Source organism: Rhea americana, unplaced genomic scaffold (genome assembly GCF_003343005.1).
Source record: "Rhea americana isolate MKP2758 unplaced genomic scaffold, rheAme1 scaffold_10, whole genome shotgun sequence".
NCBI lineage: Eukaryota > Metazoa > Chordata > Aves > Rheiformes > Rheidae > Rhea > Rhea americana.
Window position 1 is genome coordinate 5,147,926 of NW_028185039.1, and position 22,764 is coordinate 5,170,689.

The 22,764-nt window shown below is 50.2% G+C and overlaps 1 protein-coding gene across 1 annotated transcript in view; it reads left to right on the forward strand.

Moving 5' to 3' along the window:
* Nucleotides 1-22,524, forward strand: part of SYT17 (synaptotagmin 17) — a gene marked incomplete at its 5' end in the record, with an annotated part of 37,359 nt that extends 14,835 nt beyond the window's left edge. The window contains 3 exons of the mRNA XM_085302432.1: nucleotides 2,349-2,469; nucleotides 3,281-3,436; nucleotides 21,491-22,524. Coding sequence (XP_085158558.1) covers nucleotides 2,349-2,469; nucleotides 3,281-3,436; nucleotides 21,491-21,687 — 474 coding nt within the window. The remainder of the gene's footprint in view (nucleotides 1-2,348; nucleotides 2,470-3,280; nucleotides 3,437-21,490) is intronic.
* Nucleotides 22,525-22,764: the final 240 nt, after the last annotated feature.

Consider the following 22,764-nt stretch of genomic DNA (forward strand, 5'->3'; position numbering starts at 1 on the left):
GTGGAAAGCATTTGCAGAGCTCACAGGGCATTGCCCTGCTGAAAGAGGCATTAACTGTGCTCAGTGATACGTGCACCTGCTGGCCTTTGCCAGCCCTGCCGTGCATGSACCGGAGAGGAGTGGTTCTGGAGAAAATCAAATCAAAATTGATCGTGCTGATCACCTCAGGTGTAATGCTCTCTTAGATCCCTGCTTTGTGCAAAAATTGGATGTGGCAGTTGGTTTGACTTTACAGGAGGCTCGAGTGTTGCGTATGTTAGGTCAGGTCTGTGCTGGAGATGGAAAGGATTTAAAATACAGTATATTGGACAGAGCACTGATACGGGGCTTCATGAAGGTTCGGAGATGAGAGGTGCTTTCAGCAGAAGAAGATGTACGTGCTGTATAAAACACTGCCGTGAAATGCAGCACAAAGGGTGCTGTGGAGGAGGAGTTCGGGGCGAGGAGGCAGGTCCTCTCCGCTGTGCGTGATGGGGCTGTTGGACAGGTGCCGCCAGGCAGCAGGGCTCTGCGGTTTGGGTCTGATGGTGCTGATAGGACAGTGCAGCCGCTGGAACGGCTCCCGAGGCTGGCTGTGAGCTGCGGCACAGGCGTAGACTTGTTGGCCGGGGCTGAGTCCAAGCGTTGCTCTCCTGGCAGCCTTCACCGTGGCTCGTCAYGAGGTGTCCCCTCTTCCTTTGCCCATGTAAGTGGAGGGGACAGTGCAGCATAAAACACAGAGCTCTGTGCAATCAGGCAGCTTATGGGCGTGTTTTCCATAGAAAGAAAAAAACCAAAAACAAACGCAAAGTGCGCTGAATTAAACTGAGCCGTGTTGCTCTGCACGTGAGGGGCTGAGCCCGCCTGGCTCTGCCGGCTGTCCCGTGTGCAGCCCAGCCGGCGCTGCTGGAAGTCACCGGGAGCGGGAGAGGACAGGAGACGCCTCGGGAGAGCTCGTGGTGCGATCACCCGACGTCAGCGGCAGTGCTYGGCTCCCTAGGCGAGGAGTGGGATGGAGAGGCGTCTGGGTGCCTGTCTGCCGGGTGGCGGAGGCAGCCAGCGGCCCGTGGTCCTTCCCCGCACAGGCAAGAGCAGCCAGCGCTGAGTTTGAACCTGGTGGGTCCAGAGAGTGTTTGCTCGTGGGCACAGTTGTTTCCCGACCTCCATGTCCTCAGTTCACATGAGCTCACACCTCWGTGGAAAATGGCCTCTTGTGCCATTAGTGGTCACAACTGGTTCAGTCTCCTGGGAACCGCAGTCTTCCCAGAGCCGTTTCCAGCTTTGCCTGGGGTGGAGAGTTCACGTGATGTCCCCCTGGCTGATGATTTGGTTCCTTAAGCCAGTTTGAGTTGCTTTTGTCTTTGTTGTCTACCGAGTYGTTTACTCTCTGATTTCTGTCACCTAATGTTTGTCTTCTGTTATGACTGCAATGCCATGGCAGCTCCTTTTTTCTGCAGAGAACAGGCTGTGGAGGTGAGAGCTCGGCTTGGTTTCGAGCTCTCCTGCTGGTGGGGTGAAGAGGCAGGCTTGGACTGCTCCGCAGGCTGGGGCTGGGAAGGCAGAGTGATGGCTGGCGTTGCTGGGCTGGGGCGCTGGCACCCGCAGAGGCGCGCGCTGTGCACGCTTTGCATCTCCGGTGCATCGCATCGCCTTGCAGAGCTGGGTCGTGCTGAGGGGAGAGGTTGTTCTGAGCTGTCACATCTGCAGAGCACTTAGTGGTGCCAGTTCTCCAGCCATTTTTTTTTAAATTACTGGTTTTAGGCATCATTAAGTAAAGGGAGAAGAAGTACTAGCTGATTAGTTCTATTTGTGTGAAACTATGACCTGAAGAGCAAGGGCACGGATGAGCCTGGCTTGCAGCAGTGTGATGTGCTGCTGCCTCTGGGAAAGCATCTCCTGAATGTGTGAGCCAGGAGTGCCTCAGCTGCATCAGGCCTTGATGTCCTGGTGGCCTGGGGTGGTTCTTGGCGCGAGGAAGGGAAGAGGATGACCCCTCAGACAGGAGCCACATTTTGTACCTTCACAGGGATGTGAAGTGGTTAAGATCAGAATCACGTGGAGTCATTCAAAATGAAGTAGGTGGAAACTGCTGACCTTGTATTTGCTTCTTATAGGTTGTGTTTGCAACAGCTGTTTGAAAACTAGTGAACAGTCAGAGATTAAAGACCAGATCTTCGTATGAGGATGCTTTTCTTTCTTGGGTCTCGTCAGTACAAGGTGCCACCAGATGGTTTTTGGTTGCAGCTTAGAGTGTGACTGAAARTTATTGTTTGGGCTCTTAGACAAATAGGATTTATTTATTTATCTTCCTGCTCTTCTCTTCCCCTCTGGGCTTTGTTTTGAGCTTCCACCTTCTCTTTTCTCCGTAGAATGAAGTTGAGTTGGGAGAGCTGCTGTTGTCATTGAACTACCTACCCAGCGCAGGAAGACTGAAYGTAGACATCATTAGAGCCAAGCAGCTGCTTCAAACAGATATGAGCCAAGGCTCAGGTAAAGGGCAGGGTGTTTCTCACATTACTGATGTATACGTGCTGCTGAAGCTGATTGGCAGCGAGGCTCCCATCTGCAGGGGAACCAAGGCTTTTGGATGCTCAATTCCTGTTGACACCAGACTTGGCATATTTGTAGTGTGTGATATTTTATATGTGTAGCAGACAATTAAAAAAGTATTCKGAAGAAGTACCCTGAGCTAAAATAGAGGGTATTTTTGAGTCAAAAATGCTGAACTGGAGTGACACTGGGAGCTTCTGAATCCTCCTGTGTCTTCTATAGCCAAGGCAGCCTGGTGGAGGGGTGCTGTGCTTTGGAGATGCAGAGTGCTGTGTGAGCATTTATCTTGCAGTGATTTCATTTATGATATCTAGCTGCTCTGTGGATGGCTCAGCACTTTGGCGACGTCCACGCRTTTTGGAGCGTGGTGGTAGCTGGAACTAGCTAGTAGTTGCCCCATGCCAATGGTGTCATCTGTTTTTTCCCTCACTCCCTGCCCAGCCGCTGCCGCTGCCAGCCTGAGGCATTTTTCAAAGTGAATGGTATATTTGGCCTCTATCAAAGCTGTCATTAATCGTGCTCTGTGTGGCTTTGGCAGGGAGTGTTTTGAATCCAGCTGCCCGATTTTGTCTCGCTCCGCTGCAGCTCGCCGGGAGCTGCGCAGTGGTAAAAGCCCCAATTGTTCCCAAATGCCATTTTCCAGCATGATGCAGCCCCGCTCCGGTGGCCCAAGCTGTGCCGAGCATTTACAAAACTGGGGTATTGGCTCAAGTGGTGCTAACGCCGAGCCTGTGTTTTGTGGTTTTGGCAGATCCCTTTGTGAAAATCCAGCTTGTTCATGGGCTGAAGCTAACGAAAACCAAGAAAACCTCCTGCATGAGGGGGACCATCGATCCCTTCTACAACGAGTCCTTCAGCTTTAAGGTGCCACAAGAAGAACTGGAAAACGCCAGCTTAGTATTTACAGGTAARTATGTCATTACTCTCCAGTTGGTGCTGTGCTGGTCATCTGAGGCGGACAAGGGTTGCTCTGGGCCTGCAGAGGAGCCCCGGTGGGACGGTGCCTGTCTCCCTAGCTGGCCCAGAAGAGCGCTTCCCTAGTGCTCTTTCCTCTGTTAGAGCTTTTCTCAGCGGTGCTGCTTGCAGGTGGGGGCTGGCTGGGATCGCACCTTGGCAGCCTGGTCTTAAATGGTGCCACCTGGGAYGCTTCTGGCAGAGGAGAGGGGACTTCTCAGCAGCAGCTGACTTCAGGCCTGGAGTCCAAAATCAGAGGAAGGGGAGATAAGTAATGAATGATCCCGAAAGCCAAATGCTAGAAAAGACAACTTCTGATAACTGGCCTGATTTGCCTTTGAGATGGTACAGATATAGGCGCTTGCTGCTGACATCGCGTGTGTCGCCGGCTAGCGTGTTCACGTCCGTGTTTGTACGGGGATGGGATTCGGTGCTGAGCCCTGGGAAGCACTGCCGAGGTGTCCCCTAAGTCCATGTCCTGGGCTTTGGCCAKGTGGGATCCCCAGAGCTAAACTTGCGCAGGGACTCGGTCAGTGCTGGGGGTGTGTGGTTGCGGGTCTGAACTGTGCAGTGTAAAGAAATGGAAAAAGCAGCCCGCAGAAAAGCGATTGTTGAAAGGCCTGAATTGGCTTYGGGTAGGAATTATTATTTTTAACATTTTCTGAATCTGTTATTTTTGTTCTCTAGGCATGAAAACATGCAGTAGGAATTGGCAATTCGGGCAACTGCTTAGAGCAGAGTTAGCAGAGCTCAGTGATGAAGCGGTGAGCAGCATGGAGGGGCTGCATTAGATTAGCGAGTCCTGGCCCGTAGCACCTCCGAGGGAGCCCAGGGCCTTGACCCTCACTGCTTTGCCCCTCTGGGCTGATGTGCTGCACAAATTAAACTGCCTTTCCCTCCCTCCCTCCCTCCTCGCAGTGTCCCACCCCCATTACTCACCTCTTAGGAAGAAGAGCAAGAATCTGCATTTGAAAGAAAATATTTTAAAGTAATTCTGTTTCTTACATGGGAGAAACAGATGTTGCAGCCTGTACAAGGAGCCTAATTCCAGCCTGCTAGTTTGTTTCCAAACATGTCACATCAAAAATGATGTTGATCAGCAATTTAAATCTTGCCCTTCGTGCTCAGAGATTTTCTCAGCAAAAAGTCTATAATTAATCAGGCTTTGCACACACGTCATCCTGAATATACCTTTCCTGCTCAGTGATGAATTTGTTCTTGGCATCTTCTGTCAGGTGATCTTGTGACAGAAGTGAAATACTCATTTGTTTTCCCCTTTTTCTCATGAGGAACAAAAGGCAAACACAAAATATCAGGTCTGGGGAATCAGGAGGGATGAGCGGAATACACTGCTCCTCGCTGCAGCTGTTGAAATTGGCATTAATATGTGGGTGTCTGATATTTTTAGTGCAAATGGTTATATTTTTTTAAAAGAAGTCTCTCGAAAATTAGCTGATTCATAATAATTTGTGATGTGGTTGGATTTTGGTGACATGCCTTGAAGTGGTTGCTTCACTTTTAAGTAATGTGTTTCTTGCTTTGAAGGTTGCAGTAAATAATCCCAGGCCAAAACCATTGGCAGCAGCCCCAGCGCGTGCTGGTGTGGGTGCGTATGGAGGAGTGTGGGRCCAGGTTCTTGCAGTCCTGCTCAGCCCAGAGGGTGAAACGGAGCTCCGGCACCGCACTGCTGTGGACCCTAGTGAGCAAGCTGCATTTGCTGTGGTTGAGTCTGGTGTCTGAGAAAGGTGGTGCGCAATGCTGAGAGCTGTAGAGATGTCTCTGGATGAGGCTGATCAACCCTGCACGGACATCTATAGGGACSTGGGGATAAGGGGACTCAATGGTGGTAAAGATTTTGAACCACGTTCTGCAGTAGCGTAAATGGTAAAGCTCTGCGCGTTAGTGCAGTTGTATCCCCAGGGTGAAATGTAGCAGCACTCTCATGTTCTGTGAATATGTATGCTTTTATTAAACCAAATACAAGCCAGGCCTGCTCACAGGTTGGCTGAAGCTCTGGGGCAAGGAGGGTCATACTCCCTGCATGGCTTTGTCATGACTTGCTGAGGTGTTGTGCAGCTTAAAAGCCCATAAAGTGCTGTGGGACCTTCCACTGAAAGGTGATAAAGTGCAAATGGTTGCCGGAGTGGAGGACCTGTGCCTTGTAATGTGAGGAGCAGAGCCCAGACCTATTACTTTTTATCTCTGCAAAGCAGCAGGATAAGCCATGTTGCTGAGTTTTCCTGTAGTGTTTTTTTTGTTTGTTTGTTTTTTGTTTTTTTTTTCCTGCAGTGGTCTTTTTTTGATATCTGTTTTATGGGCTTTTTTTCCCCCACTTAAATCTACACATCTAGTCCATTAGGTCAGTTAATTAAATTTGTGTTGAGTCAACGTCCAATTGAAAAGGGAAGTAATCCTGCTCGAAAGGTGGCTGGTGAGGCTTTGAATGGATAGAGAGCTGCAAAAGCAGTCATGGGAGCCAGAAGCAAGCCTATCTTCAATAATTTAAAGCAGCCTTTTTAGTGGCTTCATGTTTTGGACCCAGTTTGCAGCTGTCTTTGCTTTGGCTTGGCTTCAGCTGACAGCCGTGAGGCTGTGCCAGGCTCTGTGAGCTGTGGCTCCTGGCTCTCTCCATGTAGCTGGTACCACATCACGAAGTGAGGCACCAACTAGACAAAGTAAGTTTTCCCCCTCCATATTTTTTCTTGTGCATCTCAAATCAAACTGGTTTTCAGTGCACTGTGGTAAGAACTGCATGCAGTTTCCCATGACTTTAAAGACTATGTGTGCAGAATGTCAAACACGGAGTGTGGACACCTTTGTTTAGGTATCACTGTTCTTCCTTCTGTTTTCCTCCTGATGCTCTCAGGAGCTGTACAGTGGGTTGAATGCATGGTCTCAGTATGACCACTCTAACTACGGGTTGTAAGTGTGCGCTTAGCAACTTTGCAAGGTAATTGCACAGAATGAACTCCACATTGGTCAAGATTTGGGGGGATTTTGGACCAGTTCCTCCTCCTTGTGCTTATCAGGATTCACTGTTGTAAATTATTGGCATTTACAGACAAATGCTTCTCCTCCCATCGTGGTGCAGAACACCTGGTACAAGTTGTCCATCTGYCACCTTCTCTGCTCCCACCTCAGATGCTTGCAGGAGTTGTTGCCCAAGAGATCCAACTTGTGGCTGATTTTTGGAGGGCAGKGGGATGTTGCTGGTGTGCCGAAGGTGGATGACAGGGAGTTTTAGGTGATAGGCACAGCTTCACTTCCCTGCAGTGCCTACGCTGGTAGATTAGTCACTGTGAACCACCTCTGTGGTCACGGAGGGAGGGAGAGAGACACACAAGCACACCCACATGGGTGCCTTCTGAGGGGGATCCAGCCAAAACCTGGGCCACGCTGTGGAGACACCAGTCTGTCTGCGCTGACTGTGTTAAAGGCAGACAGGCTCTGAACTCCAGTGTCCCAGTTTAGTGCCTCAAACGAAGTGGGCTGAACATGGGTGGAGATGTCTGCTCCAGGGGGAGACATCCAGGGTTGGGGACGGTTCTGAGAATACCCGCTCGAGACAGCTCCTAATCACCAGAAGCYACACACAGGAAAGCTATTGATATTTGTAATGAAGTCTAATGTCCTGRCAGAAGAAAGTCAACTAGTGAGGAGACAGCTAGTGGAGAAGATGTCTGATTTTAGTTTACACCATCAAACRTTGCCTAGGTAATGCATCCCTACACAAACTGGAATAGGAATGCACATGCTCCTTTTCTTCCTTTTTTCTTTTTTACTTGCCTTTTTGGTGAACTTGATGAACATCCCCCCGCTTGCCGTCCTCCCACTAAGTGCACCTAGGTCAAAGCTTTCCTGTTGCAGACAAATCAGGCAGGCTCTGAGGGACCGTGTGTCCTCCTTGCCACCTCCAGCGGTGACCAGGGGTGTTGCTTGTTGGCTGAGGTGGTGGCGGTGGTGAGTGGCACTGGTGCCCTGAGACAGCTGCTAGGCAGAAAAATGAGTGTTTGAGATGCAGCTGTGACCCGACCGCTGCTGAGAGCCGGCTGCTGGGCGCAGAAAGCGGCCTCGCTCTCCCAGCAGATGGATGGTGGGCCAGGCAGGCCTTCTGAGCCCAAGTCTAACCCTCAGAAAGACTCAGCTGTGTGGCAGGAGGGGAGATGACACCTGAAATCCACGCAGTGAGGTGTTTCGTTAATGATTAGAACGGTGTTAATAATTGGCAGTGCTGTTTGTTCTGCAGTACAGCCCAGATGGCCCAATAAAACACATTAACCCTCCAAGGCAAACCACTTYGTGATGACTCTTTTGATCGCTTACCATATTAAAATACAACCTTTAATGCCTACGGTTATATAATATATTTATCCCTGAGGTCCTGTGGTGACTGTGTGTGTCCTTCTCTGTCTAAATAAGCTCTTCTGCGTGTTTAGATGATAAGATCTTTGATGCTCATGAAGYCAGCAAGGGACCCTGGAGAGGCCACGAACGTTTTGGTGCTCTGGGTGCCGCCTGGATGTGGGGAGGAAAGGTGCCTTGGTGCGTGGGGCTGCGGTGGGCTCCTCTTGCCACGCTCCCCAGACGGGAAACGCGGCGGCCGGCTCGGAGAAGGCGCTTTGCGCAGGGAAGGAGGACGGCTTGCGCCGCGTTTGCTCACTGCCGCTCTGGGGACAGGGCTGACGCTGGCTGCGGTGGTCGATGCAGGCGTGACGGCTGATGTAATCTTTGTAATAAATATCGACCGAGGCCCAGGCAGCTCGCAGCCCTCCCTCTGCCAAGCCGTCCGCAGGATGGATTCTCACCACCTCTCAGTACAAAGAGAGCACGTCTCTGTTTTCTGTAGTGGTTTAGGGCCAGGTTTTTAAAGGTGTTGGGCTTCGCGAGGAAGCCCTGCTGAATAGTGAGATTTTGATCGCTTCACCCCGTTGGTTTCCAGGGCTACTGGATACCACAGGGTCTGGGGCAATTCCATTAAGTGTCTCTGCGCACTTAAATACTGTAACGGATCCTGTCTTCAGACCCCTAGATCACTTTGATGCTTTATCTCAGGGCTCTAATTAACTTCTAGTTAATAGAAAGTACTTGATTAAAATAAATCGCTGTCAGTAGCAATATCCTTTTGTTTCTGTATTACCTCATTTCCCATTTCCCTGACCTTTTGGAAAATTGAAGGACCCTTTAATGAATTTTGGTTTTTCAGAGAAAAAACGTTATTGTTGGTGTCTGTTGCCAGTGGTGCAGTTTTGGGTAGTTTAGTTTGCTTTGACTGCAATAAATACTGCCTGAATGTTTGAATGAAATACTGCCTGTTGTTTTAGGGATATTCATTTCTTTTGTGCCATTAGAGGTGAAAGGAGAAGAATTGGGTCTTCCTTGAAATCCTGACCGGCTGTCAGAGATTGATATTTGTTTCAAGCAAATTTGGTCTTGGAATAAATGGTCACTAGTAACAGTGATAGACACTAGTGAGCACACCCCTGCCCCGCTGTAGCTTTTCACAGCTGTGCTTGTTAAAGACGATCTGGTACAGACTGATTTTGTACATTGTCTTATGAGCATTTTTTGCATGTTTGCTAGAATATGTTTTGGGACGGATTGATCCATGTGACAAGTTTCTGGTGCTAAATCATTGTTGGTGAAAGGAGAGGGGAGGAGAACAGCCCTTACCTGAGCAGAAAAGATGGTGAAGAGGGACAGGCTGAAGCCGGGAGCGTTTGCTACACGGCACCTTGTGCCCTTCCACATGAGCCCAAGCCAGGCAGAGGCAAGAACCGCTGTATCAAAGCCTTCAAATCACAAACCAATGTTTATCCATCGTGGCTTGAAATAAAGCTGACTGGCGGTTTGGATGCCGCAGCTGAGCCCCTAGACATCTTGAGCCCTGGCCCTGGCTTTACTTCTGGCCGGTGGGAATATGGCGGAAGCTCCTCAAACCTTAAAATTGTTCTTAATTTTTGTCTGTTGTCTCTAGATGATTGGCATCTACTCCAAACTCGCGGAGTAGCTCTTGGAGATGGGCTGAAGGTCTTGGTGTTTGCCTGAGCTGCACAGGACTTATATAAACACACAGATGGGTTGCAGAGGTGTCAAGGCTCTTCCAAGCCTTTTCCAATAATAACAAGTGGCATCATGTTACTAACAGGCTGATTTCCAAGTGCTCTAGTTAGCTGACCAGATTGAAGGCTGATAATCGTTTCAGCCTCAGGCTTCTCCAGAAATACACCTGAACTTTCCTGGCTGCACGAAAGCAGGACCTTCGGGGTCTAAGCACAGCAGTGTCGGCATCATCGTTAGGAGCTAGTTTGCAGGGGTGGCAAACACAAAACATTCGGGGTTGTTATACACCCACAGCTTGACTCGCTGTTTCAGATGCTCATATCTCATTCCTCCCATTACTTATTTTTTTTCTTTCAAAAAATACTCAAGCACTTAGTTTTTTGCTCACATATACAGGAAAAAAAGCACAACTATCTTCCCTAACATATGAGGCAAATGAAACTATTCCATGCTGAAACACAGGAAGGAGAGGTGGTTTCTGATTTGAAGGGCTGTTGTGTTGCACACCATAGCGTCTCTTAGATGGATGGATAGTTAGGAAACTTACTGCTAGAAAACTGAACCTTGATGTATGCGAGAGTTGTGTTTCTGAAGCATAGTGGTATCGATATATTCCACATCTCTGGAGCCCAGAGGTGGAATCTTGTCTGTGTTTCAGTCTGTGTAATCCTATCTTAGTCGAAGGGGGGAAAAAAGCATTGATGTTAGTGCAGATTTTTTTCAGGATTTATACTTATTTAATTTAGATGAGAATTTGGCCTTTGTGTCTGATGTTATAAAATACTTCATGTGTTTATGCACTGGGCACCATATGGTCCTTGCTGAGGTCTAGCGAGAAGAAGAGCTGTTCTGGGCACCTCTCGCGTTYGCAGCTGCTTGTTCTCCAGGCCCTGCGGCCACGCAACGTGACCCTGCAGGTCTTCTCAGGACAACACCTGCTCTTGGGTGGGGGGGGGTGAAATACACTGGCAGAAAAGATCTTTCTCTCTAGCCCCAAGCCATGCAAAGAAAGAGAAGGCGCAGCTTTGAGCGAGCAGTGAAGAGCGTTGGGTGGGAATGCAGAGCGAGCGCAGCACGGAGCTCTGTGCGGCGCAATGTCTTTGCTCTAATGGCACAACATGGGTTTTTCCAGTCCAGACCCAGCAGACTGTGGGAAAGCCAGTGTGGAGGGAGGACTAAATCCCTCTGTATCTGATGGGCAGAGGGAGGTGTGAATCCTACCTGCATCACTCAGCAGCTGTGGCTTAAGCAGGGCCAGAATACAATACCATGAACTTGGTTATCCTGCAAGCTCTGATTTGCAGGTGATGCAGGCAAAAACAGTTCCCTATCAGAGAGGAGTTTGTCTTCACTGTGCTGGATCGAGGTGGTCTGGTGTTTCAGATCATGAGAGCTGATGCTGACCCCCCTTGCAGGCCCCCATTGCAGACCATATGGCAGTGCATGAGCACATAGCAAGCAAATGCCCAAGTGCCCTTCTTCCTAAGGTGGGTATGGTTTACTGGGCAGTGAGGAACTGCTGAGCAGTGCTGCCTTGAGTCTGTTTCCAGGCACAGAATTGAATTTAGAAGATGGAAAAAGCATTTAGAAATATAAGACTTGCTATAAAAATAACCAGAAGGTGCCTCTCCTGTAAAAAAAATCCCGCAGTACTGATGATATGACGCACCTTCTGATTTTAGTATGAGACACTTAGCAAGTTGCTGCAGTAAAAAGATGCTGTTCTCCTTTGCTCCCCTTTCTATTTAGGCATGAAGTCCCCCTCAGGAACCTGCTTAATGTAGTTAAGGATAGGAAGGTTTAATGAGTCTTGTTGACTTGCATAGTTTACCAGCTTAGAAGCACTTGGTCAAAACCAGGAAAGCTGATAATGAAGCAGGATGCTAATGACCTCGCAATAGCCCACTTTGGCTCCCTGGAAGCCCCGCTGAGACTCTGAGTATAACGAATGCTGTTGGGGAAGTTGGAGCAGTCAGCATTTGTCTGCCTTCAAAAATGTGACCCTGCTTTTCCTTTTGGACTGCAAATAATACCAGCCTTGTTTCTAGGGTATATCAGTCTGTGAAGTATGTGCCGAACTCGAATCCTTCGAGATTTCCCCGTCTCTCCCTGCCTACCCAAGCCTCATGTGGCTGTCCTTAACCACCAGGCCAGTCTTGTGCTGGACAGCATGCAGCGTGTCTGCTGCTCTGAATTAATTATTTTCTTCCCCAAATGTTGGGAGTGTTTCTGGCTTTTCTTTGAATGCTGTCAAGCTGATCACTCTGCCAGGCAGAGCCTCTCTGCATTGGATCTTTTGCACAGGTTTTGTTATGGTCATGAGGGCAAAAGGTTTCTTTTGCTGCCCATCTTTCAGTTCTACATTTGTTGTTTTTTGGTCTTCATGTTAAACTGCCATTTATTCAGAATGGAGCAGGTAACAGCAGGGCCATCAGCAAGATTTGGGCTATGGTTTGGTCAGAGAAGCTGAGTGAGATCCTGCAGCCAGGACCTTCCCCCTCAGTGGGATGCCACTTGGAGAAGATGCTCTGGGAATGGAGCTGGCTTTTCAAATTGGGCTGACTGCTTTAATGAGGAGGAGTGAAACTGTATTAATACTTCTGAAAGCAACAAGATATTTACGCTTCCCAAGCCAATCTGTTGCCTGCTTAAAAGGCAAAATTAGACTCTTCAATTTGACTAAATTTGTTAATAAGAGGTCTGCAGCATCAGAGTCTGTACATCATTATAGACATAACAAACAAACTGATTTTCATGTAGGTCTCTGGAATTTCTCTGGAGTCTTTCTCTCCTAAAGAAATGAGCAACTCTTCTCTCTCCAGGCTGATTACCAGTGCTTGCTGATTTTGCCAAGTGCGTTCATGTAAACAGTGTCATGCCCTCTACCTTGGTGTTTTATCTTGCTTTCTTCATGCCACAGTGAAAGAAATTGTTGACATTTCTTACTAGACCATAACCCTTCTGTGTATCAAATGAGGAAAAAACCACTGTGGCAACAGCCACGCTAGGTGGCAAAGCAGTCTCCTGAGATGAAGCACCACCTGTCCATGGTCCCAAATCTGCCGGAGGGTACGTGCGAGTGTGACGGCAGAGTCTACCTCTCCGACAGTCGTGGCTGACTTCATTTTTAGATGCTGGGGTAGGCACTGGTGTTCTGTGTTGGAGGGTCTCTGCGTTGTCCAATTTGCTTCCAAAGCTACAGAAAACCAGATGGTATTGAAGGCCGTTCGTGTGTAACTATGACTTTTATATTTCCTCATCCTACCAGATTTTTTTCTCTTTAATTTGTTTCCAACACTCCTAACACAGCTCTTGGACATAAAACTGATAACATAATTCCCTTGCCTGCGATGGCTTAGGTATTCCCTTTCTAAATATTCAGTGTGAAAGACTCCTCGCGGTCGTGGGTTTAAATGTCACGGCTGATAACCCCGCCGGCTGGCCGGTGTGCCCGGCGTGCCGCTGCTGCCGGGAGCTTTGCCGTGCACACCGCGCGGAGCCCTGCGTTTCCCTGGTCGTTGCTTTAATTTCTGTTTATATCTTGACTTCTCCAGGTGATGGTTCCAGTTTGATTAGATCTGTTTAATTAGAAAGCAAACGATTGGGCACAGCGAAAAAATTGCCTTCATGTATTTGATTTGCTGTTGTGAATGCTGTGGAGTGCCACTTACCGGGAGAATGTCAAGCAGCAGTTTGTACGTTGTTTTTCCCCATTCTCATTTGTTTTTGATACGCGCAGAGGAGCAACAGCACGTGAAGTCGCTTCCACTGTGCACGTTGTCCTTTCCCCATGACGAATGTCACTGTCACACTGTGTTTCTATAATTTTGACCTCTCTGGGCCGGAGGATGGCTCTGGTCTTACCTTTGCGCGTGGCTGAGCCCTGGCTCCCGGCCGGGGTGTGTGACCCAAATAACGCTGCGGCGGCTGGGAGCGGAGGCCGACGGCGCGCCGGTTCTGTACGCAGGCATGGCACGGCGGCGGTGGAGGACTTCCCGGAGCGAGCTTTGAGCTTGCTTACTTAGGAGAAAGGGGTGAGATGGAGCTGGGAGGAGGGGACCGCTGTCTGCTGAGGTCCTGTTGTGGGAATGCATTTGTTTCTGTGAACGGCTTCGACTGCATGGGGAGTCCCAGTGATGTATATAAAATATGCATGAAGTCATTYATGTGCTTTCCTGGATCTGGGCTCATGATGCAGAAGATTGAAGTGTAATTAAAAAAAAAACAAATCTGAAGGTGAACAATGTACCTGCACCCTCTCCTTTTCAGTATCCTGGCCAACACAACAGCCCTGCTGATGCATCCGATCCCTTATTCCAGTTTATCCTGATGAGCTAATTTCATGTCATCCTTGTGTGTCCTTGAAACCTCAATGATAGTAACTTGTTCATTTGCATTTCTCCTGCTCCCTGGGCCCTTGCTTTCTCCTGCAGGAGTTCCTGCTCTTCTTCCCACCTGAGGCCAGACCCAGAARGCAGACTGTTGAAGCACCGTTGCCAGAGGGGCAGTGGTGGCTGCTGCCTTAGGTGGTGCAAGCAAAAGCRCCGGGCTGCCCTTGTGGGAGGGCGAGGGGGGAGAAATGGTTTTCCAAAAGGAGTGTTTCCTTAACTTGGTGGGGTTTCCACATGTGAAGCAGCAGCTGGATGGTGGAAACGTGGGCGTTCCCTGCCCTGCCAGGCCCCGTGTGCGAGTGTGGACTCGGTCGCTGGCTCCAGTGATTAAACCTCCATCTGCAGCTCAGTGCTTGCAGATGTTGCAGGGAGCAGCTTAATGAAAGAAATTCTGAGAAGTGAATTTTACATGCAGATCAGAGCCTGATGGAGACTAGATTGATAAATGTGAAAGCACTATGTCTTCCCCCCTGCTTTYCTGTCGTCTTTACCGAATATTACGGGCTTCACTGAAGGAGCAAAGGGCAGAGCTGTGTCTTTCATAGCACGTATCATTAGTCCTTCAGTCGGCTGTTCCTAATAGCATGCTCTTTGTGCTAAATAGCTTTTTAGTATTGATGTCAAGCAGTTCAGGGGTAGTTTTCAGACTAGTTTAATCTGCCAGGCCCACTGCTGATGGGCACAGCTCACCAGCCAGCTCAGCAAAGGCTGGACCCCAGGTCCTGCTGGCGAAGGATGGGGAATGAAATGTCACTTGTGTGCTCTGCTACAGGGCTGTGCGAGAAGAGGCTGTGAAACAGGGCACCCTTTGAGTCCCTCTCCAGCCCCGAGACTAGAGTGAAGAAGACCAGCGAGCGTTAAYGGGTCGATGCTAACAGGATTGCAGTTTGCTTCAGATCCAGTGGTCTCATGGGACCTATACTCTCAGGGAGACTCTGCTACTCGATTACCCTTGTCTTGGGCAAGTCTTTGCTTATTTTCCCCCCTTCCTATGGTTTGGCTGTAATCCAARGGTGATTCCGGGTACAGCTTGCAGCAGGATTGCAGGAGGTTTCTGGCTTCTGAAGGTTTCTAGGGGCTTTGCAATCGTAGCAGAGCACTGACTAGCAGAAAATGTACCCACATGAGGTGCAAGCATGTCTCTGGATTGCAGGGTGAGATGTGCCTTCTACTGGAAAGCTTTTGGGGTAAGACCACTTACTGTATAGATACTTATTCAGGATCTAATCTGGTGGGTTAGGAATATCAGATGAAACATTTACAGGCTGTGGTAACAGAAATGGTAGAAATAAAATAATGAGTAGAGGGATTTTTTGTTTGTTTTGTTTTTTAAACCATTTTCAAGCCTGATGGTTGATGCAAGCAGCCAATATTCTCATCTAAATCAGCTGTGAAAATTAAGTTGAATTTTTGCTATTTAGAATTTAGACTGAATCAGGCCAGTCTCTCTGGCTCTTGGTGTGTTTCTTCTATGGTGCAGTTTGTTCCTRTGGCTGTGTTCAGGGTTGCCAGGAAATACCTCTGGGCATCCGTGGGCTGGCTGGGTAGTCGCACGGGTTGGTTCACTGTAGAGCGATGTCGTGTGWGAGCTGCATGCCTGTGATCTGCACAGAGTGGTGGTCAGTTATTCCAGGCCTTTTAAAATATGTAATAGACTAGGAGCTTGCATTAAACAAAACTTTGGGGGAAGCTCRTTAAGAAAATGGGTGGCATATACTGTAAATAAGCTAACTGGCATAAACTGAGTGAAGATGTTCTGCTTGACGTCTAGCCTAAATGAGAGCTCAGATGAAACCGTGCTGGGAAAGAGTTAAATTATTTGTGCCCGAGTTCCCAGTCACTCCTGTAAGCTGGCGATGTCTCTGCCCGCCCTGGTCTCGGGCCCCTGCGCCGGAGGGGGCTGTGGGCACCGCTGCGTGCCGTGGGTAGGGGCCGCGTGCCGGCAGGCGGCAGCAGAGCTCCTGCGTGGACGCGCTCCGTARTGCTCGGTGCCGCCGTAGCCGCTGAGCGGCTGCTCGGGCAGGTCTGGTGCGGGGTTTTCAGGGGACACCGATGCTCTGTGGCCCCGGCTGACCAAGGGGCTTCTGCAGGGGCTTGTGCCTGTCCACGTCAGTGGTGCTACTAATGGCCTTGAAGTTAGCTGAAGGAAATACTGTGAGTCAGTGCTTCTTCCTGGTTATTTCAGGGCTACTAATGTGTTCATTCAAAGGATAAATTAAATACCAGCTTAATCTGTGCTGTCGCACTTAAGTAATAAATTATGAACGTTTTGCAATCACRCCCTTTAGAAGTGTTTGATTTGGATGCCTCAGTGCAGAAGCAAAGTGGAAGGTAGAGGGAGTCTGGGTTGGATCAGGTGCCCRGATCGATGCAACTTCACAGAAGACTCTTGGGTCAGAAGCGAGTGCCAGATTACATAGTGACCTGGCAGACCTGTTGACCTGATTACAAGCAATCGCGTGTGATCAAGGTTGGTGGGAGAGAAGGGATAGCTCGTGCTGGTGCTACAGCCAGAGTTGGGCATTGGATCTGGGAGTGGTAGGTCCCATGGTGTCTCACGTGCCAGGTCTGCAGAAGAGCTTGGTGGACCTTGCCTTACCAGCTCCTCAGAGAACCTGTTTGTTTTGCTGGCTGCTTGGAGCCCTTAAGCTGGGAGCTGTACCGGCTCTGAGGATACCCATGTGCAGAGGACAGCTTCCTTCGAAGTCGTGATCCCTGCAGCAAGATTGCAATTGCTCCTGCCATGGGCAGGAGCCCAGTGGTGCAGTCAGTGCAGAGAGCAAGGGGTTCAGTGCACGCAAGGGGTGACACATTTAGGAAGAAGGCATCAATAAATATATAACATTCAAATACTTCATTTACATCACTGCCTTATGCTCAAGAATCCAGCCCTTTTAATGGACGTAAGTGAATCCAATTTTGATTTATATTTCAGCATTTCTATTATAAAGAKTTTTTTTTTCTTTTAAAGCAGCCTTTCTGTTTCCGAAAGCAGCTCTCGGTAAAGAGCAGCTGCAGAAGGAATTGGTTTGACCTCTGCTTCCTTAATTGCTTTTTGCTCTATGTTGGCCTGGAAATGGATGTTGTTATTGTGTGAATTACTGCAGTGGTGGAAAAAAGAGCTTATGAGATCAGGTGTGYAGTTTCTGTCAGGAAAATAGGTTTCTAAAATGGAAAGCAGTGGCTACTAGCCCGTAACCAGAGTCTGGGGCAGTGTGAGAAACCCAAATGGTAATTACCTCATTTTGTACTTCTGAAGGGTTTTGCAGTTRCTGGTTTTGAGGCCAAGAGCTCATTTAATCTGAAACCTACTCTGAACACCTTTCAGGCACGGGAAGGGGATGCTMAKMTGTCGGGTAATATTGCTGGGTCTGYTTGTAGTGTAACCTGGCTGGGGAGCATAGAGCAGCACCTGGTTGCTCACCCACCGGCCCTGGGAGCCGAGGTGCCGGGCCAGGGCGGTCGCGGGGCCGCACTGCTGAGGTGGGATGCRGTGCTCTTATTTCCCAGCCCTGCCTAGACTTTGGTTTAAGAGGTCTTTGCTGTGCAACAAAAATGCCTGCTGTGGTCCCCTGCCTTCTGCCGAGTCAGTCCTGGTGGTAGCACTCAGTCACTGTCAGGCAGAAGGCCACTGTGGGCCCGTGGATGCCTTCTCCATGGGCACAGATCTTGATGGTGAGTAATTGCCTACTTCTACCTTTTGTAGGAGKCAAAAAAGAAAGAGCTGGAGCTGTTTTCCTCCCAAAGCTGAAGGCACGAGCATATGTGGAGTTGACTTCACTGCAGCTGGGACGGCAGCTAGAGCATGCACTGCACTGCACTGCTCCTCCCCAAAGGCTGCGCGCGTGCCAGGCTGCCCCAGCTGCTGGCAGTACAGGCCATCAGCCCCAGGGGTGGGTGCCTTCCTGTACCTCTGCAGGGTTTGCGTTGTCACCGGTGTTCCCAGGTCAGATGCTTACTTTAGTGAGCAGGTCTCCTTCCGCCAAAGCAGGGTTCCCCCCAACAGTAATGTGGAGCTGACATTATGTCTTGAAAAGTTGCATTTTTTAATCGTGTCTGAGCACCTAGGAGTCCTTGTGAGCACATCACGGTGCATTCGGGGGCTTGCAAAGGGAATGAGATGTTAGCAACTTCTACTGGACTTCTGAGCAGACTGYGTACGTCTGCATGCTGAATGGAGTATAAATAGGGTGATAAAAGAGGATGGCTAGCTTGTGTCAGTCGATGTTCAAGGTTCCTCRTGTGTTTGACCATAAAAAGAAGTAATAGCTGCAGTGGAAGCAAAGCAGTTGAGCGTGCAGTCGATAGAGCTGAAGCCCCTTTGTGCACCACCGGGACTGGAGCCCTCGACACCCAGCACTGGCCCGGTTTGCTCTACGCAAAGGCAGCCAGCAAAGACCCAGGTTTTACTTTCAGCTTTTCTCACTTGTGTTTATGGACTCTTAACAGTTTTTCTTCCTAAGCTGTTCTTGGAAGAGCCAGTGACAACAACAGGGAAAAATGTTCTTGAATGTGATCAGAGAAAAGGTTATTTTCACAGTTGGAACTTAGGCACCTTCTTCTGGGTAAGGTCCGTACAGCGGCTCCRTGCACCTGAACCATTAACAAATTTGCTCAGCAAATGCTGGCTATTTTAAGAGTAGGATAAAGCGGTTAGCCTCTGGGAAGGGTATGCCCTGGAATTATAAAGATTTGTGAGTTGTTAAGTGAATCTGGGTTTTGGACACGCAAAGACGTGTGAGGTWGCTGCTGTGGCGAAGATGCAAGTTTGTAAACACGGGGTGGAATATAGCACCGTCTCTTACAGTCTGCAAGAGTCAYGATTAAACATTTGGCCTTCGAGATCCCATCAGAAAATCTCTTCCCTGTTCTTCAGCAAAAAGTCTGCCTTTGCGCTATCTAAACTAGTTAATGACGGAAGCAACAGTGCTTGTGTAATTAGCACATTTAATACCCTAAAGGAATCAACACGGTAATTACCTGACAGGATGAGATGAGCATTCACGTCCTTCAGCAGGGATGAAGAGATGAGTCCTATGGATTCCAACAGTTCCATTAGAATGAAAAAAAGACTTTAATATTTAAAAGGTAGGATTTTGAGCAAGGCACTCTAAGTCATAGGAATTGAAAATAATTGGATCAACAGTATAATAACTGGTGTCCACATTTAACACGTCTACTTATTTTACAATCCTGACATGAATTATTTTTGAAGAATTTGTATGCCTGGGATACTTTGCTGCTGCTAATTTAAACTGTGATTAATTGACGGCCTTTAGGACTTTGTGGTTTGAATTACTTGGTATTGTCTCCCAGGATTAGACTTCATCTTCCTGCTTTCTTGAAATAAAGAGGGGAAAAAAGAAGAAAGAAAATAAACCTATATAAAAAATTAAGGAGACATTTGGTTAGGGGTACTTTTRTGTGTTTATGGTCATAATATTCATTTTCTTTAGGATAATAAGTCATAGCAGGGCATTTAGCATAGTCATGCCAGCTACCTTGGTGATCCATTGCCGTGCAGGAGAGCTCGTTAGTAACCGCGACAGGCTGAGTACTGCTGAGAGATGGATGGCTTAAAATTCCTCGCTGCACCCTCAGAAGATGGCCATTCCAGCTGAGCAGAGCTGTCCGCTTTGCGCTGGCACTTCCTCGGAGGTACGTCTGCGGGAGCGAGCGGCGCTGCCCCCGGAGAAACGATGGTGGCCACGGGACACACTCAGGTTCCTGCCACGACGATGTGCCGCAGCTTCGTTTCTAACTGCTTTAAAGATGGTCTTGAAATGCTCCAAGTTTTAATGTTGTATTTTTTAAGTGCGTTATAAGTTGGAGGAAGGGTTGGGAAGGATCTGGGATTGGGAATGACGGGGAAGCTTCAGCAGGTTTGTCTGCGTGGCCAGGAGCAGGAGCAGAGCTGGCTGAGCTGGTCGGCGAGGAGGGCTCCCGCARCCCCCGCCGCAGGAGCGGGCACCTTCGCAGCTCGCTTGGGCGTCTTTGCACCTCTGCAGGCTGCCGGGCGAAGGCGCCTGCCGCAGCGCCCTGCTGCAGGTATCGCCGCTGAGACGGTGAGAAAGGCAGGGATACGCTTACGCAGCACGTTGAAACAGTACTGAGCAATCGTAGAATGTATTGCTGCGATAGCAGACAGGCAACCTTGGGAAAGACCCCGGCCAAAAGGGAGGCCGAGCCCCCGGCGGCGGAGCTGCCGGGGCAGGTGCAGTCCACGCCGGCGCGGGCTCCGCGGCCGCCTGCGCCGCCAGGGCCGGTTCCCGCGCTGGCGGCAGGGACCTGCCTTCCCTTTGAACCCGCTCTCGCGCTGCAAGCCTGCGTCTGGGTCGCTCGGGGGATTTGGAGCCCCTGCAGACATTTCTTCTTAAAAATCCTTCCCCTTTATGAGAAGGTTTTTTAATCCTTCGTGTTTGAGCCAGTGCCTGTGGATATGCTGGCTTCAGCTCGCGCAGCCTGTTTGCTCAACTTCCTAATGAGCCGGCACGGGGCTTTATTTTGAAAAACGCAAAGCGCTTTCGCTCCTGCCCAGTGGGAGCACTCAGCGTTTCCCAGGATCGGGCCCATAATTACAGCTCGTTGCTGTCTGCACTCTTTTGCTCCCTGAGATGAGGCCAATACCAAGGCCGCGGCACTCAGTCTGTCCCCTCCTTGGTTCCTTTCCTGGGCTTTTCACTGTAGTAGCAGCAGTGACGATTACGGAGGATTGCTGCTTTATAAACGCCCTGCTGACAGCACGGTCTGCGTGTGATTCTGGTCTGCGAGTCGGGAACGATACCAGTCGTCGTTAGAACAGTTCGTTAACGTTTGCGTTTGGAGGAAAACAGTGGGAAGTATTCCCTGTTCGTTCACCCAAATCTGTGCTGGTTTGCCTGCTGAGCTTGYACTTTGTGTAGACAAACATTTCAGCCTTTCTTTACACAGGGTAATTCTGCGTCGCCTATTCTTGCTGAACGTTGTGATAGCGAGTTGTGGCTTTGYGGGTCCTGTTTATTTGAATCGTATTTTAATGTGCAGTGCAGCTTGTCTTACTCTTCCCAAACTACCGAGTAGGTCTCGCTAACGTTTTTGAGATACTAAGTTATGCGCCAGCAATTCTGGCATCTCGGGTTCAGCTTCTGGGAAATCTGTTCTAGAAATACTTTGCAAATGTCACCAGCCCGCCCGGCTGCCGTGTCTGACGCCCGAGCGCGTGTCGCCACGCGGACCGCGTGGGCACGAAGGCGCTCTGCTGCCGAAAGTGGGGCTGGTCTGGGGAGGGGGCTGGAGCTCCCCGGGCGCTGCCGGCGGTGAGCCCCGCGGGGACGGGGGACGGGGGACGGCCCAGCTCGGCTTTTGAGCTCTTGGCTCCGACCTGCCCAGCGGCCACGAGCACCTTCCCGTGCAAATCTGCCCGGAGGGTTGAGGCAGTGCTGGGGGAGCGGGAAGGGACACCAGCTCTCGGGAGGGTTTTGCGCGCCGTTCCGGGGCGGCGTTTGCCAGCGCGGTGGGTTTGGCGCTCTCGGGCTRGTGGTCATGCCTTGATCCGTCTCCGTCTCTTCTCTCCCCAGTGTACGGCCACAACGTGAAGAGCAGCAACGACTTCATCGGCCGGATCGTCATCGGGCAGTACGCCACGGGCGCGCCCGAGTCCAACCACTGGCGCCGGATGCTGGGCTCCCACCGCACGGCCGTGGAGCAGTGGCACAGCCTGCGCTCCCGGCAGGAGTGCGACCGCGTCTCCCCCGCCTCCCTGGAGGTGACATGAGGAGGGCGCCGGCGGCCGCCGAGCCCGGCCCGGCGGGCGGAGGAGGAAGAACCACCCGAGATGAGCAAGACCCGCCCCGCGCCCTCGCACGCGCCCGCCGCCGAGCCGCCGCGGCCGGCCGGGCCGGGAGCCCCGCCGCCGTCTCGTCCCCCAGCGGGCCGGGGCCGGGATGCGCCAGCCGGGGGCCCGGGGCTGGCGGCGGGGCTCGGAGCCGCCTCCGCGGCCCCGGCGGTCCCCGGCCGCGGCTCGTGTTCTCGGAGATATCAGTACCTTGTGCTCTCGTTGGTGAACRTGGTGATTAGGCTAGGATATTTTTTTAAGCGGTAGACTGTGGTGAAGTCGATTCCCACGCTGGTTTTGTCCTTGTGCTAGTGACAGTTAGCCCCCGTTAGTGCGTCCGCGTGCGTGCGCGTGCCGGGGCGCGCGTGGCTGTACGCTCACGCCGATGCAGCCGCGCAGCGGCCGCCGCTCCGCGTAGCAGCCTGTGTGTGTCGAGTAGATACCGTCACGATAGAGCAAACRTTGCCGATAACATTTGTATGGGGAAAGCCAGCCCGTGGCTTTTAAAGCCTACATAAAGCCTACGGTGGACAGAAGAGACCCGCTGTGGGGACTTCTGCAGTGAGGAACACCCAAAATCCGCAATTTTAATTTTCCGACAGACTGCAGCGGCTTTTTCCATGTCCTGTGTGTTAACCAAGGTAGTTTTCCGAGTCACCAAGTGAATGTAGCTACGGTCAAGCTGTCTGCTTCTGTACATTTTTTTCATAGCGTGTTGTCTGATATGATGCAGGTGGTATATTTATTGAAAATAAATCTATTTAATTGTGCCATGTATACTGAGGTGATGCCTGGTAGCCCAATTCATCTGTGTGTCGAGCTCTGTCGGTTACGTTTATGGCACAAGGAAGGATGCAGCTCGGTGGTGACCCCCTTCTTGCTCACCACAGATGAACCAGTGGAGAGCAGTCGGGGAGGTGGGCTGCAGCAGATTTGTCCCAGAAGAGGTTCAAATGCGTTGTCCTTCCCGTGGGTAGCTCMCATGCACAATACACCCAAAGTGCTGGGAATCTGATG